The 17,934-nt window shown below is 38.7% G+C and overlaps 2 protein-coding genes across 2 annotated transcripts in view; both read left to right on the forward strand.

Moving 5' to 3' along the window:
- Positions 1 to 7,678, forward strand: part of CEP76 (centrosomal protein 76) — a 34,407-nt gene extending 26,729 nt beyond the window's left edge. Inside the window, exon 13 of the mRNA XM_043559434.1 lies at positions 7,494 to 7,678. Coding sequence (XP_043415369.1) covers positions 7,494 to 7,510 — 17 coding nt within the window. The 3' untranslated portion in view covers positions 7,511 to 7,678. The remainder of the gene's footprint in view (positions 1 to 7,493) is intronic.
- A 2,503-nt stretch (positions 7,679 to 10,181) lies between these two features.
- Positions 10,182 to 17,934, forward strand: part of SPIRE1 (spire type actin nucleation factor 1) — a 205,540-nt gene continuing 197,787 nt past the window's right edge. The window contains 1 exon segment of the mRNA XM_043559432.1: positions 10,182 to 10,760. Coding sequence (XP_043415367.1) covers positions 10,439 to 10,760 — 322 coding nt within the window. The 5' untranslated portion in view covers positions 10,182 to 10,438.

Raw genomic sequence — 17,934 nt, forward strand, 5'->3', positions numbered from 1 at the left:
ACATTTTGATCATCTATCATTGTTGTATGTTTTGAAATTGGAAAGTATGAGGGGTGCCTGGCTGGCTCAGTTGGTGGAGCATGTGACTCTTGATCTTGGGGTTGTGACTTCAAGCCCCATGTTGGGTGTAGCGCTTAATTCAAAAGAAAATGAGTGCATGGGTGGCTTAGTCGGTTAAGCGTCCGACTTTGGCTCAGGGCATGATCTGACGGTTCATGTGTTTGAGCCCTGTGTCGGGCTCTGTGCTGACAGCTCAGAGCCTGGATCCTGCTTCAGATTCTGTGTCTCCCTCTCTCTCTCTTGCACCTCTCCCACTCACACTCTGTCTCTCTCTCAAAAATAAAAACATAAAAAAAAATTTTTTTTAAAGAAAATGAATTTGGAAAGTGTGAGAGTCCTCCACTTTGTTCTTTTTCAAGATTGTTTTGGCTATTCTGAGTCCTTTGCAATTCCATATGAATTTTGGAATCAGCTTGTCAGTTTCTATAAAACAACCAGAAGTGGGGCACCTGGGTGGCTCAGTCGGTTAAGCCTCCGACTTCAGCTCAGGTCATGATCTCATGGCCCGTGAGTTCGAGCCCCGCGTCAGGCTCTGTGCTGACAGCTCAGAGCCTGGAGCCTGTTTCCGATTCTGTGTCTCCCTCTCTCTCAGACCCTCCCCCGTTCATGCTCTGTCTCTCTCTGTCTCAAAAATAAATAAACGTTAAAAAAAAATTTAAAAAAAAAAAACAAAAACAAACAAACAAACAAAAAAAAAACAACCAGAAGTTTGTTTGTTTCAGGAGTAGAATTCAGTGATTCATCCATCACTTACATACAACACCCAATGCTTATCATAAGTGCCCTCCTTAGTGCTCATCACTCATCTAGCCCATCTCCCTACCTCCCTCCCTCTGTCAACCCCTTAGTTTGTTCTCTGTCATTAAGTCTTTTGTGGTTTGTTTCCCTCTCTTCTCTTTCCACCCTCTTCCCATATGCTAATCTGTTTTGATTCTTAAACTCCACATATGAATGAAATCATGGTATTTGTCTTTCTCTGATTGACTTATTTCACTTAGCATAATATATTCTAGCTCCATCTACATCATTGAAAATGGCAAGATCAGACACCAGAATTATAAGAGGGATTGCCTTGAATTTGTGGATCGCTTTGGGCAGTATTGGCATTTTTTTCTCCCCTAAAAGCCCCAACATGGGACTTTAACTCACAATCTTGAGATCAAGAGTTGGATGTTTTACGAAGTGAGCCAGCCAGGTGCCCTTGAGGAGGATAGCCATCTTAACAATGTTAAGTCTTTTGATTTATGAGCATGGCTTGTTTTCCCATTTATTTTAAATCTTTAATTTTTCTCAACAATGTTTTGTAGTTTTCAGAGTATAAGTTTTGTACTTTTGTTAAATTTATTCCCATTTTATCTTTTTGATGGCTATTGTAAATGTTTTCTTAGTTTCATGTTTGATTGTTCATTGCAAGTGATTAAAAATATAATTGATTTTTGTAGATTCATCTTGTATCATGCAAGCTTGCTGACCTCATTTAGTAATTCCAATAGTTTTTTTAGTGGATTCCCTAGGATTTTCTTTATACATGATTATGACACCTGCAAACAGAAGTAGTTTTACTTCTACATTTCCAACCTAGATGACATTTATTCATTCATTCGTTCATTCATTCATTTACCTAATTGCTCTGGCTAGTACCTCCAACACAGTGTTGAAAAGACGTGATGAGAGCAGATATTCTTGTCTTGTTCATGATGTTAGGGAGAAATAACTCACCATTAACTATGAGGTTAACTTATCATAGATACCCTTCATCAGGTTGAGGAAGTTCCCATCTCACTCCTAGTTGTTTTTATTTTTATTATGAAAGGGTGTTGGATTTTTGTCAGATGCTCTTTCTACATCTAATGAGATGATTGATCATGTGATTTTTGTTTCTTATTTATTGATATAATGTAGTACATGACTTGATTTTCAAATGTTAAACCAACTTTGAAATTCTAGGATAAATTGTACTTGGTCATGGTGTATAATTCTTTTTAAATGCTGCTATGTGTTCAGTTTGCTAGTATTTTGATGAGGATTTTTTTGATCTGTATTCATAAGAGATACTGGTTTGTAATTTACTTTTTTTGTAATACCTTTTGTCTGATTTTGATATCAGGATAATCCTGGTCTCATAAAATGAATTGGGAAGTGTTCCTCACTTCTGTTTTTTGGAAGAGTTTGTGCAAAGTTGATTCAGTTTTCACTTTAATTGGTAGAACTCAGAAACCATCTGGTCCTGGGCTTTGTGAGTAGTTTTTGATTGCAAACTCAATTGCTTCACTTGTTATATAGGTCTATCCAGATTGTCTGTTTCTTCTTGAGGCAGTTTTGATAGTTTGTGTCTTTCTAGGAATTTATCCATTTCATCTAAGTTATCTAATTTTGGTGTACAGTTCTTCATGCTATTTCTTCATAATCCTTTTTATACTTATAAGGCCAGTGGTGATGATTCTCTTTCATTTCTTAAAGAAAATTTTTTTCTTAATGTTTATTTATTTTTGAGAGAGACAGAGACAGAGCTTGAGCGGGGGAGGGGCAGAGAGAGAGGGGGACACAGAATCCAAAGCAGGCTCCAGGTTCCAAGCTGTCAGCACAGAGTCTGATGTGGGACTTGAACCTATGGATGGTGAGATCATGACCTGAGCTGAAGTCGGATGCCCAACCTACTGAGCCACCCAGGCGGCCCCCTCTTTCATTTCTGATCCTACTAATGGGAGTCTTCTCTCTCTCTTTTTTTTTTCCAATTTTGTTGATCATAACAAAGAACTAGGGTTTGGTGTCACTGATTTTTCTTTGTTGTTTTTCTATTCCTTTTTCATTCATTTCTACCCTGATCTTTATTATTTCTGTCCTTCTTGCTTTAGGTTTAGTTGTACTTCTTTTTCTGGTATCTTAATGTGGAAGGTTAGGTTATTGATTTGAGATCTTTCTTCTTAATATAGTCATTTACAGCTATAAATTTTCCTGTAAGCACTCCTTCATATGCATCTCATTAATTTTGGTTTTTTTTTTTTTCATTTTCATCCACATCAAAGTATTTTCTGAGGTCTCTTTTGATTTCTTCTTTGACCCATTGGCTATTTAGGAGTGTGTTAATTTCCATATGTTTGTGAGTTAACCAATTTTTTCTCCTGCTATTGATTTCTAATTTCATTGTATTGTGGCCAGGGGACATACTTTGTATTATTTCTATCCTCTTACATTTATTGAGGTTTGTTTTGTGGCTTAACATATTTATCCTGGAGAATGTTCACATGTGCATTAAGAAAAAAAGTATATTCTGTTGCTGGGTGGAGTGTTCTATAGATGTCTGTTAGGTCTGGTTGTTTATTGTGTTCAAATATATCCTTGTTTATGTATCCATTAATGGTTTATTCTAGTTGTTCAGTCATTAATGAAAGAAGAGTATTGAAATCTTCCAACTATTTTTTTTTTATTTATTTGTTTTGAGAGAGAGGGAGAGAGAGAATCCCAAGTAGGCTCAGCACTAACAGTTTGATGTGGCGCTCGAACTCACAAACCATGAGATCATGACTTGTGGTGAAATTAAGAGTTGGATGCTTAACCAACTGAGCCACCCAAGTGTCCCTAAAGTCCTCCAACTATTGCTGCTGAGTTTTTATTTCTCCCTACATTCCTTTCAGGTTTTGTTTGATATATTTTGGTGCTTTGATATATATGATTGTAATTGTCATGTGCATATGTCCTTTTTAAAATGTCCCTTTTTGTCTCTAATAATATTTTTGTTTTAAAGTCTACTTTTTCTGATATTAGTATGACTTTCTTGTGGTTGCTGTTTACATGATTATATCTTCTTCTATCCTTTAACTTTTAATCAATTCATATCTTTCAGTTTAAAGTGTATCCCTTGTATATGGTATATAGTCAAATCTTATTTTTTTCCCCAATCTGACAGTCTCTGCCTTTTGTCTGGATTACTAAATCCATTCACATTTAATGTTCTTATTGGTATAGCTGGGTTTAATGTCTGCCATTTAACTTTTTGTTTTGTGTTTCATGCCTTTTTTATTCCTTTATTTTTCCTTTACTGCTTGCTTTTGCATTAAGTGAATATTTTCTAATGTAGCATTTAAATGTCTTTAACCGTTTTGTCATTGTATTTTTATTTATTTTTTGATAGTTGCTCTAGGGTTTCTCATATACATCTTAACTTATGAGAATCAATTTTAGTTTTATACTACCTTAATTCCAGTGATATATGGAATTTTTTAAACTAAAGTTATAAATAATGTTTTGAATGAAACTTGATTAATTTTTTCTGGCAATATATTACTAAAACTAGTGTCTTTGGATTAGTTCAAAGATGTTAGGTTGGAATCTTCAGTTCTTAATAAACCTGATAGTAAGAATCGGTTAAATAGCTTATACATTACCAGTAGCAGTTGTTTTAAATATAGTAGAAGAAATTAATTCAAAGGTTACTTCTTTGCAAATTTCCATGGCAATATTAGGTTCTTTTTCAAAGACATTTTCAGAATTACCCGGTCTTTTTGAAATATGTCTTTATATAGTATATTTTTTCTTAAATATATGTAAAAGAGGTTCTTGTCATTTGGTCAATCACTGAAAAATGCTACTTTTTGCGTCATGAACTGCACAGGTAAACTTAATGGCAAGGTTACTTACGGCTTTGCATTAGATAATCTCTTGTGATCTTTTAATAGACTTCTATATGTTACTTCATAAACTCTTCTTAGTTACTTTACACATTTTTAGGTGCTTTGAAAGAGTTTTAAGTATTAATGTATTAATTTACTTTACAAGACAAATTCAAGGGGTTAACGCTACACCATTGGGCTTTTAATGATGTCATGTTCATTTTTGCATAATGATAAGCTTTCCTCTGTGGGAGAGAAATAAGTGGAGGTATATAGCTAGGTGGCTGAGAATGTGAAATATCCCTGGATATGCTTGTAGGAATGTTGTATAAACAAATGTCCTCTATCTTATGTGTTAGGTCAGAATAAAAGTTGTGAACAGTTGGCCTAAATTATCTTGGTGCTTGCTCTAGTGCTCTGTTTTAGCTGAGGAAAGTTGGCCCAATATTTATAATCCTACAACATAAAAATTGCTTCTGCTACAAAGAAAAAAATGAACACTATATAATTTAGTTAAAACTGAAAATGTCAAATGGCATTATGACAGTATTGCACTTGAAAAATGATAATTACTTAGCAAAGTGTTAGGAAGTTTGTTTAAAATATTGTCATAGTTTTAGGTTGATATCTAGGAGTCATGTCTTTATGAATTTTAATGTCAATGATGTTTTTCTAACATCTCTTAGAAAGGATTATGATTACTAGACATAAAGTAGGAACCAGGTTTATACTTCCAGTTCTCATGAGGAATGAACATGCATAGCAAATAAGAGAAAAAAAGACATTGTACTCCATTAATGGCTATTAAGAAAGGATCAAGAGGACACAAGAATTCAGGTTAAGAAAAGAGTTTGGGGAAAAACCTGAGGGAAAAGCACTACTAAAATGTAAGGAGTCCTGCCCTACCTATACCTGTCCACAAAAATTACCAAAGCAAGGCTTAATTCATTGCTTATTTAATTGAATTAAAGGTAAGCCATATTTTGTGCTAGTTACATATTAACCTTGGAAGAGAAATGAACCTTTCACAGAGTCATATACAATATGCTAGGGCCAAGAGCAGCTCCAGACTTCTACCTGCACACTAGGGAAAAAAGACAATCTTTTGAACAATAAGAAAGGGACTTTTTTTTTTTGTATAAAGTTCAGCAAAAATTAAATATAGAGGTTTGAAAAAATATTTTAGCTTTACCTCATCAGTATGACTTCATTATCACAATGAAAAAAACAACAACAGAGTATGACTTCAGTCTGAAAATGGATTATTTCTCTTTAACTTACACAACCTAAATCTCTGGTTTCTTAAAAGTTTTATTGAGAACTCTACAATTTTCAAGCAAGTGTTGTCGAACATCAAAATTTTGCTATCAAATAAAGATATTTTTGTGCCTTGTGTTCTTTTCAATTTTCCATTGGAATTGAGAAATAAGCTACTGCTTATCCTAACTTGAAATCTGACGAGAGGTAAGGTAATATGGGTAAAAAAACAGGATCTAAAAACCTTATGTTAAAGGAAGTATATTTGAAGTATATTTACTTTTGGCAACTGTCAGTAATTTGCGGTAAGTCATTTAACCTCTGCAGACTCAAATTTTTATAAGTAAAATAATGGGTTGTGCTAAGATTTAGATCTATGAGGTTTTTTCCAAATCGAATCTTCTTTACTAATTGAAGCTAATGATTCCACTTAACTATCAGAATCAGAAGACCATCTTTCCTTGTGGGTTTAAAAGTAATTGTTTCAAAGGAGAATCATGTTAATAAGGTAAAACATGACTATTGTTTGACCGAGTATTTCCCCAAATCCTTCATGAACATACTGATATGCTACTGTTGAGATATTTTACCTCATTCTTCTACTTCTCCTCAGTTTTTATCAGTGGGTATGTAACTTGATCTCATCAAAGTAGGATAGGTAAATTTATGAATACATTAGATGCTATGGAATGAATATGTTGTGGCAAACAACTGGCTTAGAATACAACTTAGGAAAAGGGTATTCATGGGAATTTTCTAAATGTTTCTCAATGAACATTTATCTTCGGCATTGGGGAAAAAAGTTAATTCTTTTACAAGTACAGACCAGAAGAAACCAATTTTGTTGTATTCTTATCTGGTCTATATACTTTTGGTTCTCTGTATAAGGTCACATGCTAGTTTTCATGACTAATTTTAAAGATTTTGGGTTGATTCAGTTTAATTACCAAAATTACAAGACACACCTTTCAAACTGCACTTAGGATTGTTGATGGAATTAGCCTCCTTAGAGGAGTGATAATCTGCAATTCTCTGATGGGGATGGAGTCATTATAGATCACCTTGAAGATAATTACTATCGGGAGATGACCGCTATGGTGAAACTTAATGCCAGGACAAATGGAGGGAGATGGGGTATCACATTATTCTTTGAAAGTGTTTGAAATAGCAAAAGTTTAGTTGATCATAGTGGGATGTACAAATTCAAAACATCTGCTTTTTATTTACTACTCATGCTTGATGGAATGAGGAATGAAGTGTGAGGACTTTTTTCTTGCTCTGTGCCAATGTAGAGAGACAATGTAAGTAGCAGAAAGAGCTGAGCTGGTCAGGAGGCCTGGATTCCAGTCCCATCTCTCATTTACTAGTCCTATATTTTATCTTCTGTAAGATAGGGATAATAATATCTGACCTTCAAGTTGTGTAACTGAAGAAAGCACTTTGAAAGTATAAAATGTTCACTTTTAAAATTATAAAGTAGTATAATTGTGGGCAATGAAAATTTAGGTTATAAACACTGAAAAAAATATGCTGTTCTATTTTTTCCTTTTTGGTGCACTTTTCTAGGTGAATGTGCCTCTTAGGAGCAGTTGTCTGGGAGTGACTGGATTAAGCTTGGGCTGCACAGGCAGATTGTGCTCCCTGAAAGACTCATAGCAGCTCACCCAGCATGTCCAGAGTGTGAAGCATGAAGTACATTTATCCTGCAAAAATGATAAGTAAATATAAGATTAAAAATTTCAAGAATTCCATTTTTAGTAAATGCAGCAACAAAATCAATGAAAACTAAAATCATATTCAGAGTAATACTTGCCACTATTTTTCACAGATCTCACAGCACTTTGAAAGAGACATTTACATGTTGATTTGAATTGTTCAGACATTTTAACTACATAGAGCAATTTTTTTAAAGTGGTGAAGCCAAGAAAAAAAAAATAAAATCAGTGACAGAAATTGGAACAAAATATACTCTACAAGAAGGTATCTGAATCTTTGAATTTGAATTGAAAATGAGAAAATGGGAAGGTGCCAAATCATTCCACAGTACTGCCTCAGCCCTGAGAATATATGGACCTCTGATAGTCTTTGAGTTGTCAGCTGTCACCTGTGATGATGGACGTGGGGCTTATCAAAATTTCAAAGGGTTCTGAAAATCATATAAAAAGTAGAAGTATACTGTCTTTGTATAAAAATGTGTCAAGTGTTCAGGTTATATAATGAAGAGATTTATAATAGAAGATAGCTAAGATTTTGGAGATTTATCCTTTTTTCCTGTATACATCAAACAACATTCTACTTGTCATCTTGCCTCAACTTAATTCCATATAAACTCACAAAGGCCAGAAAGTTACTTGAAATACAGTATATCAGTCATGATTTTGTATCTGGAAAAAGAAAACACACACACAACACCTATTTTATGTAATCTTCCTGTGACCAAAATGTATTTGTATGCTTAAAAATTATCACTTAGGAAAGGACAAAAAATCCTGTTGTGGAGTCATTTTAAAGAACACATCTTTTAATATTAACATTTGAGGTAAAATTTGGATTTTTCTTTCACTTCCACTCCCTTCTTCCCTTCACTGTTAACCTTTACTTGGAGATTTATTTATTGCCCTATGCCAGGAGTAGCAAGTGACTGGCTCATGGATTCATCAATTCATTAATTCACTTAAATTGTCTTTTGTGGGGGGAGTAAAGATAAGAACAAAAATGTAATTGATCTTGGTTGGCTGTAGCTATCAGAGTGAAACAGGACAGCAATATCTTATACAGCCAGGAGATGGTGGTGGTGTCCATAAAAGTAGACCATTTAGTTTTCTGCATTGTCGGGACTGTTTTAAAGCCCTCTATTTTCAAAATTCACACAGGATCTAAACTTTTTAAATGTCAAATTTTGGGAATGTTCTCCCATTTTTAAATCAAGGGGTTTTGTCTCCACATCTATATAAGGAATTAGACCTTTCTTCTCAGGGCATTGGCACACATAGCACATTTTTGCAAATGGAATTATGAACCTATGATTAAGTGATGTTACTTAAGGGGGGTTTTGTTATCTCTTGTAGTGAAATTATCATAAGGTGACTAGGGTGAAGCTTTTTTCTCCCCTCTCTTTTAATTCCTTACTCTTTTTAAAAATATCCTTTTGATTTTCTCTCTTCTCCCCACTACTATTCTATGTGGTATCTTAAGCATAAATAATAGACCTCTGTAATTTCTACTGCAAGATGCAGTTGTTAAGAGTGTGAGATCTAATATCACAAACTGCCTTAAAAGTTTTATTGGTAGTTAGTATACATTTCTTACTTGGTTGATGCTTTCAACTCTGTCAAGTTCTGACACAGGACTAGCCTCAGAGTGGAATGTTACCAAGTAAACTCATTTACCAATGAGTGATTGTTTTATCTAAGAATTATGTTTTATTGCATAACTTAATGAATTCAGCAAGGCCCTCGGGAGTACAGTATTTCTTTAATTCTATGGCTAATTGCCCTCAGTTCAATTTTGCTACTGTGATATCAATTCCACATTGTCTGAATCTACTGGGTTAATTGCACTATGATGGGTGTGATCATTGGAGACTTAGTGAGGAGTTTTAGAAATGTTACAAAATGAATCCGGAAGGATGCCGAAATTAATGTCTACAAATTATTTACAAAATGTTTATATCCCAGGCCCTGATCTACGCGCTTGGGGAAGTCAGTGAGCAAAACCCATAAAAGGCCTCCATCCTCATGGGACTTACAATGAACATGGGAGGACCTAGTCAATAAACAATACATCTAAATAAATTATACGGTATATTGATGGCGACAGCTACTCCAGAAAGAGCAAGGGCGGGTCCGGGACATGACGAAGGAGCGAGGCCGGGCTCAGTACGAAGTCGGCTGGTCAAGAGAAACCGCGTGCAGGCTTGAAGGAGGCGCGGGATCAGCGCCCTGCGGGAGGGGTCCTGCGGTGGATGGGGGCAGGCGGGGCGGCCTGGGAGCCGGTGCCGGAGCAGTTCAACAGACCTTTATTAGGAATTCGCTCCAGGCTGGGTTCGAGTTCCTAATTAGACTTCCGGCGAGCCAATTTCAGGGGGATCCAGCGCCAGCGGCCTCTCCGCTTGGCGGGGGATGGCTGCGGTCGGAATGATCAGCGCGGCGGCGGAGCGCACGCCGGCGCTCCCAGTCGTGCGGACCCCTAGAGGGGCGGCTCCGCAGCCCGGGCACTGAGCGCGCGACGGGCGCGGGGCGGGGCCGGCGGACGCCATCGCGTCGCTACGGGCTGCCGGCGGCAGCGGCGGCCTGGTCAGGACGGCCGCGGCGTCCTCGCCGCGCTCCGCTCGCCCACGGCCGCCGGGCCCTCGCCCCGTTCCCTGCCTGGTCCCCCGCGGCGGCGCGCGCGGCCAGGTTGGGCGGGGCGGTTCCGGGGATGAGGAGGCGGCGGCGCGCCGAGACGATGCTCCGGACCTGAAGAGACGCCGGCACAAGGCGCGGCGGCCGAGCGCAGCGCCGACCCGCGGGATGGCTCAGCCGGCGGGCCCGGCGGGCGGCGGGGAGCCCCGGGCGGAGCCGGCGGGTGGCGAGGGGCCGCCGGACCCCGAGGCGGCGGGCGGCCCGCCGGACGCGCTGAGCTTGGAGGAGATACTGAGGCTCTACAACCAGCCCATCAACGAGGAGCAGGCGTGGGCCGTGTGCTACCAGTGCTGCGGCTCCCTGCGTGCCGCGGACGCCGGCCGCCGCCAGCCCCGCCACCGCGTGCGCTCAGCCGCGCAGATCCGTGTCTGGAGGGACGGCGCCGTCACCCTGGCGCCCGGCGACGCGGGAGAGCCGCCCCCCGCTGCGGGTGAGGCCGCCGACCTGCGTCCCCGCGGAGAATCCCCGCCACGACCCCCTTTCCCTCGCAGTCCCCGGCCTGGTCCTTCCGCCCCGCGACCCCCCCCTCCCACCCCCCCACCACGAGAGGACCCCCTCCTCGGCCCCTCTTTTCCCTCGCAGTCCCTGGGCCCTGCCCCCTCTCCGCGACCCTTACCTCCCACAGGAGGATCCCCGCTGTGCCCCCCCCCCCCCCCTTTTCCCTCGCAGTCCCTGGGCCCGGCTCTTCCGCCCCGCGACCCCCCACCTCCCAAGGGAGACCGGGAGGAGCCGGGCCTGGGGCCGGCGGGGGAGGGTGGTGCTGGCGCTGTGGTGGAGCGGCGCCCCACGTAGGTCAGAGCAGGGGGTGGGGGCGGGTAGCGGCACAAAGAGGGGCTGTGAAGAGGGTGTCTGGGCGGGCCTGCGCCGCCCTCCGCACTCCGGCTGGGCCATCCGACCTGCCCAGGGTGCTGGTAATTGTACACACTGTCATAGGACAGCTGCCCGCGTCTTGTTTGGGAAATGGAATGGGTTGGGTCCTTTTCGTGATAAGCTATGTATACATACTTACATGCCAGGGCTATTTACTGGGGTTGCATTTATGATGTGATAGGTGCTATGAAAGGTTCACTTGAGATCTCACCAAGGATACTTAATTCTGCTGTCACGAAAATTACACCTTTCAGAATGAATAGTCAGCTAATAGTATTTTTTTTTTTAATTTGGCAACAAATTCCTTTGGTTAGGAAATATAAAAAGCCCCGAGGAGAATTTTGTTATATTGGGAGAGATGGAAGGAGATTAAATAATGATTTCTATCTAGCTCTTGAAAATTATAAAACAACTGCTGTTTACCTGCGTATTAGAATTTGTTGTGATGAAAAAACAGGTTTGTCGAGTCAAACGTTGACAGGATTTCAGATAAACAAAATGGATTTTGGTTAGGTCATTGTCTGGTGTAAATTCTTCAAGATTATCACCTACACGTTAATATGTAGCTAGGGCTTACTCAGATTTAGTGATGGTGATGAAGGGATTGATAATAGGTTTTTCATGTCAGTTTTAATGTAATTCAGTCTTTTGAGAGGCAAGTATGTTAAGAACATAGAGAAATAATCTGCCCTCACTTTTAGAAAGTTGATGAAAGTATCAAAATGCTAACGGTGAAAGATGTAATTCATAAGTAGTTAGTAAAATGACATTTAATGCAAATCCTTATTTAAAATAAAAAACGTTCAAGGTTATGGATAACAATTCTTTCAATTCCACCAGAATATTAATTTGTGTGTGTGTGTGTGTTAAACACATTTTAGAACTTTTATTTATTTAAATTGAGTCTTTATAATTCTTTAGAAATTATTTTATTTCAAATAGTTTTTAGTTTATTTGATGTGTTTATTGTTTTTAAGTTTTGACTTAACATTAGTGGAAAATACTCGGGATTATAATTTACTTACAGTGTATTAATGTGATATTAAAAGATAAATTTATTATAAAATACAGCAAAGCCATGCCTTGGAATCTGGCATTTCTAAGGAAAATAATGTTGGGTGCAACCCCGTTTTATTTTATTATTTTTTTAATGTTTATTTATTTTTGAGAGAGAGCGCAAGCAGGGGGGAACAGAGAGGGAGGGAGACACAGAATCTGAAGCAGGCTCCAGGCTCTGAGCTGTCAGCACAGAGCCTGACAAGAGGCTCGAACCCATAAGCCACTAGATCATGACCTTTGAGCTGGACTCAGACATCACACCCTTAACTGAGCCAACCAGGTGCCCTGCACCCCCCTTTTAGAAGTAGCATTTGGTACTGGTGACTTCTGGAAGGAACAAACAGCAGTTTACATTATCTTTCTCTGAACTTGATCCCAGAAGAGTGTGGTTTATGTTATGTTTATGGACCTACAGTAGTTTACTTGTCAAAGACAAGGGTGTATTCTGGTGGTAGTTAAAATGAATTATCGTTATTATTTTGCATCATTCCTATGAGTGATAACATCTTGACCTCAATGTAATACTCTTTTCATGGAGAGAATAGTAGTTTCCCCTGCAGTAGTGGCAATGGATTTATAAACAACATTTTCTGTTGTTCCTTAGTTCTTTTTTTTTTTTTTTAATTTTTAAAGTTTATTTTGAGAGAGAGAGAGGGAATGGGGGGGGAGGGACATGGAGAGAGAGAGAGAGAGAGATAGAGAGAATCCCAAGCAGGCTCCAAGCCATCAGCGCAGAACCTGATGCAGGGCTTGAACCCACAAACAGCAAATCATGACTTGAACTGAGATCAGTCAATAGTCAGATGCTTAACTGTGCTACACAGGCACCCCATCTTCTTCCTTAGTTCTGCTCATGATTTCTGCTACCAGTTGTGGAGAGAGCCCAACCAAAGTTGTTGATACAGTCTTGAGCATTTTAGGGTTGACCGATTAAAAATCTTTAGGAAGTTCATACCAAAATGTTGTTTATATTAATTTATTTACTCCTAGGCTTTAAGAGTAGTTGCATGGCTACAGAAGGTACAACTGAGCACTTAATCTTGATTCTTAAAAATTAATGATAACTTATACTGTGCACATGTATAAATTGTTTTTAAGGAAAAATGGTAATCATGACACTTCAATTCTAAGAAGTACTTTTTCATTGTAGGGCATTTATCATGTATGTTGTTGGCAATCAACAGCATTTATATTTTCATACATTTACCCATTGATTTATTTCCAAATGGAGGTTTAGGGAAATAAGGGACTTGCTTAAATTCATACTGGTAACTTTGAATAAAATCCAGGTCTTTCAACCTCTAGGCTTAGAAACAGATTTGGTTTGAATTTGGGTCATGATTCCTCCCCTTCCTAGCTGAGTAACCTTGAGTAACTTCCTTAACCTCCCTTAATTAATGAGTTAAAGACACTCAAGTTCTGCATATACAGTCACCCTGAGTCCAGCCTTGTCATCTGTAAAATGAGAATAGATGACTTTTTCACGAGAGAGTGTTTAAGTGAGATGATGCGTGTAAGATGACAACAGCAAGGCTTAGTATGTAGCAGATACTCAGTAAGTTTTAGTTTCCTTTTTCCCCTAATTTTGTGTCCTTTCACACCATGGTGCCTCTGGTCCTGCAATTCTGCATTTTTACTCAGAATTGGGACAAATGTTTGGGTCAGGGTTTCTCAGTCTCAGCACCATTGACATTTTTGGATGAATAATTCGGTATGGGGCTTCCCTGTGCCTGTATAGGATGTACAGCAGCATCCGTGATCTCTACCCACTGGATGCCACTAACTACCCATCCCCTCCCCCAAGTCATAACAATGAAAAATGTCTCTGGACATGTCTAAATGTCCCCTGGGAGGGCAAAGTGATCTGTTGAGAACTATTGGTCTAGCAGATGATGAGTGGTACGCAGCGTTGTGTTCAGAGTGGAGAATCGGATCCTGGCGGTTATCCTCCAGTGAGTGAGTCTTTCAGCTGGCCACTGTTCCCTCTGCTGTTGAATGAATGAACAAGTGGTATTGGTTCCCTATCAGTAGTATTGCTCCTCTTAATCCCATAGATGCGTGGGATGCATGTTGCTCACATGCTTTCTGAACTTGTTTTGGGGTTGAATATAGTAGTAATTGATTTTAGTTCTTGTTTACTTTTAACAGTGTTGATACATCCGGAATTTTCACAATCAGTTTGAATTAAATTAGAAATACTTTATAAAGGAAATCGGAAAATGATGAAAGATGTGGGAGACACGGAAATGAGACCAATACGGAAAAAAAAAGGAATAGGCAATTTTATTTAGCATTCAGATATAATCTAGTGCCATATACTAACATGGCTATGAAAGCAGTGTGATAAAGGACTGAAGGAGATAAATTAAAGAAGAAAATATTAGTTCTTTAAAGGATGTCTTAAGAGTAAAAATGATTAAATCATGAATTAGTATATTTTGTGAAGTTATTTCTGTGATGATAGAAGGAAACTTGCTTAGAATCAAGAGGGCTTATGATTCTTCTTAGCTGGATAACTTAACATTTTTATTTTACCCAATGTTTATGTACTTGTAGCCATAGTAAGACCTTATTGTCTGGTAACAGTTTGATGAAGTTTTTGCTTTCACACCTCTGTCAAATGAGTTAAAGACACTTAGGGTCTACATATAGAGCCTGCTCTTTGTCACCAGTGTACCTAACTGGCATTTGGAACACATTTTACTATACACATTATTTAGTAAGAGTCATTGATGGAATTTAGGTTATATTCCAGATCTTTGAAAGATTAAAACTTTTTTTTCCCCCTGGGATGCCACAAAGAATTATTAATAACAGCAGTATTAGAGCTTAGATCCATTGCATGGTCTCTCAGCAGCCTCTTAGTCCTTAAATACTCATCTGACAAAAAAAAAAAACTTATTTCAGATTTTGGTTTCAAAATCTTCGATGTATCTATAATGGTAGATGTATAAAGAACATTTAAAATGACCACATCTTGATTTAAAATAATCTTAGATTGGTACTAGGTTTTCCTTTGAGGAACAATGAAAGCCTGCGTGCATACTAATAACGGCATCCCTTGGTATAGGAAACATTCAGGCTTTGTTTGGACTTTGAAAAGAGGACATGATCTGTCAACTTCTCAGCAAGTTTCATGCTAATTTGGTGGGAGAATTGGTCCTGGAATAATATACTATTTGATTTTAAAGAGAGACCGAATAGTTGTGGAGAAGGTTAAAATAGTGAAAACATATTTTAAAAGATTAATTCTTGTTCATTCTTGGTATAATTCTTGAGTGTTCACATCCTGATCATTAAATGGAAGGAACTTTTGAGATTTATGTGTATGTGTCCAGGGTAGAGTTTGGGGGTGAATGATGGTATTAGGGGTTGGTGAAATGTCTTATCAGGCACAGTAATAGGTAAGGATTATTCCATTTGAACAGTATGTCCAAATATGTTGGGTAATTAAATTTTAAAAACATGAATTGAGTTCCTGCTATTGTGTAAGCAGTGAGCGATATAAAAATAAATTGTTTTAGACATTGAAGAAGAGAAGATAAAACATAAACACAGTGGGAAGTTTACCACGAAGCTAGTGCAGCTTCAACCCTGAGCCCACTTATTTACACAAGCCTCTTCTAGGCCCCTGGGTGGGGCTTCAGTGATATGTTCAGGTAGTCATTTACAAAATTAAGATATTTTAGCCATAATCAGTAACATTGCTGTCACTTGACTCCAGTTTACCCTCCAACATACTTCTAGTTGTGTTGCATTATGTGAGAGTAGCCACAGACATTTTTGGCAGAAATTGTGCAATAGTGCGTTTGTGCTTTGTATCTGTGTTTCTGCCTTCTGCAGAGGAAAACAGTGGAAAGAGTTTGGTTATATACAGATATGGGTACTTAAGTAAGTTGGGGTTCTTTTGGAAAGCCATTAGCCTCACCAAGAATTATGACTCATCTTTAGAAGAAAACAACCATTGATCTACCAAGGACTAAATGTTGGTGAGAGATGACGAGTCACGCTCTGCCTGTTTTATTTCTAAGGTCAGAATCACTTTCCCGCATCACAAATTCTGTAAAATGGCAACATTTCCCATCCTGCTTTCATAATAGTGTCATCTGAGCCATATTATGTTTCCTGCTTGCTTCCTGTTGGCTAAGTAGAAAAAAGAGAAACAATCTTCTTCTAGATATTTGTTTAAAACTCTGAGGAAAACATTGCCTATTCCCAAAAATAGTGGGTTTTTTATAAACATTTTTTTAAATGTTTATTTATTTTTGAGAGAGAGAGAGCAAGCGAGCGTGGGGGAGGGGCAGAGAGAGAAGGAGACACAGAATCTGAAGCAGGCTCTAGGCTCTGAGCTGTCAGCACTGAGCCTGATGTGGGGCTTGAACTTGTAAACTGCAAGATCATGACCCGAGCCGAAGTTGGAGGCTTAACCGACTGAGCCACCCAGGTGTCCCAATAAGCTTTTTATTTTGAGATAATTTTAGATATACAGAAAAGTTTGAAAGATAGCACAGAGAATTCCTGTGTACTTCTTACCCAGTTCTCTTAATGTTACCATCTTCTACTGTGCTGTTTGTCAAAACTAAGAAGCCAGCGCTGGCACATTGCTATTAATTAAACTCCATACTTCGCTTGGATTTCCCTAGTTTTTCTGTTAATGGCCTTTTTCCTGTATAATATGGAATACTGTATTATTCCATAATACAGTATGGAATACTTCTGGTCTGTTGTGGTTTCTTAGACTTTCCTGGTTTCCCCTGAGTTGACAGTCTTGAGGAGTACTGGTCAGGGGTTTTGCAGGCTATCCTTCCATTTATGTTTGCCTAATGTTTTCCTGACTAGACTGGGATTATGTGTTTGGGCAAAGAATTATTACCACATAGGGAAAGGGGCTCCTCTCATCACGTAGGATGGAGGCATACAATATTGACACGACACCACTGGGGATATGCACTTACTTGCTGGGTTTCTCCAGTAAAGAGTTACCTTTTCTACAATCTGTTCTTTGGAAAGGAGTCACTAAGTCTAGCCTGCATTCGAGAAGGGGGCCTTTTCCTGGAGGGGTGAATTAATATTGTTATTACTACTTAATTTTATATTACTTAATTTTAATATAATTTTATATTTTGTTACTACTTAATATTATTTGGACTTCTTCTGTAAGGAAGATTTGTCCCTTTCCCCCCATTTATGTATTTATATCATTCTGGAATCATGTATATTTTATACTTCGTTATTCATTACCATGTTATTTTGTTGCTCAAATTGTTCCAGCTGTAGCCATTGGAAGCTCCTTCATGTTGGCTCCTGTGTCCCTTTGACATGCAGCTATCCTTTTGTGTTTTTGAGCACATCTATACTTTCTGGTGCTACAAGATACTTTAAGGTTTATGATGTGTATGTATTTTGTCCTGGCCCTACAATCAGACATACCTCTCAGGAGCCCAGCACGGGGTATGATTGTTGATGCTGGTGTTGTTTTGTTTTAAATATAGAAGAAGAATTCAAATAGCATAAGGCATAGTTCTTTTTGGTGTTCAAACTTTGTTAGATTTGTGAGGTATCTCTTTCTGGTATCTCGCTTTTACTGGCATGCCTACCACATCTTTTCTGCAGTTATGTAATGAATACCATAGAGCCAAGTTGAATACAGAGGTTGAGAGAGAGCAGTCTGTACA

The sequence above is a fragment of the Prionailurus bengalensis genome, chromosome D3 (genome assembly GCF_016509475.1).
Source record: "Prionailurus bengalensis isolate Pbe53 chromosome D3, Fcat_Pben_1.1_paternal_pri, whole genome shotgun sequence".
Taxonomy (NCBI): Eukaryota; Metazoa; Chordata; class Mammalia; order Carnivora; family Felidae; genus Prionailurus; species Prionailurus bengalensis.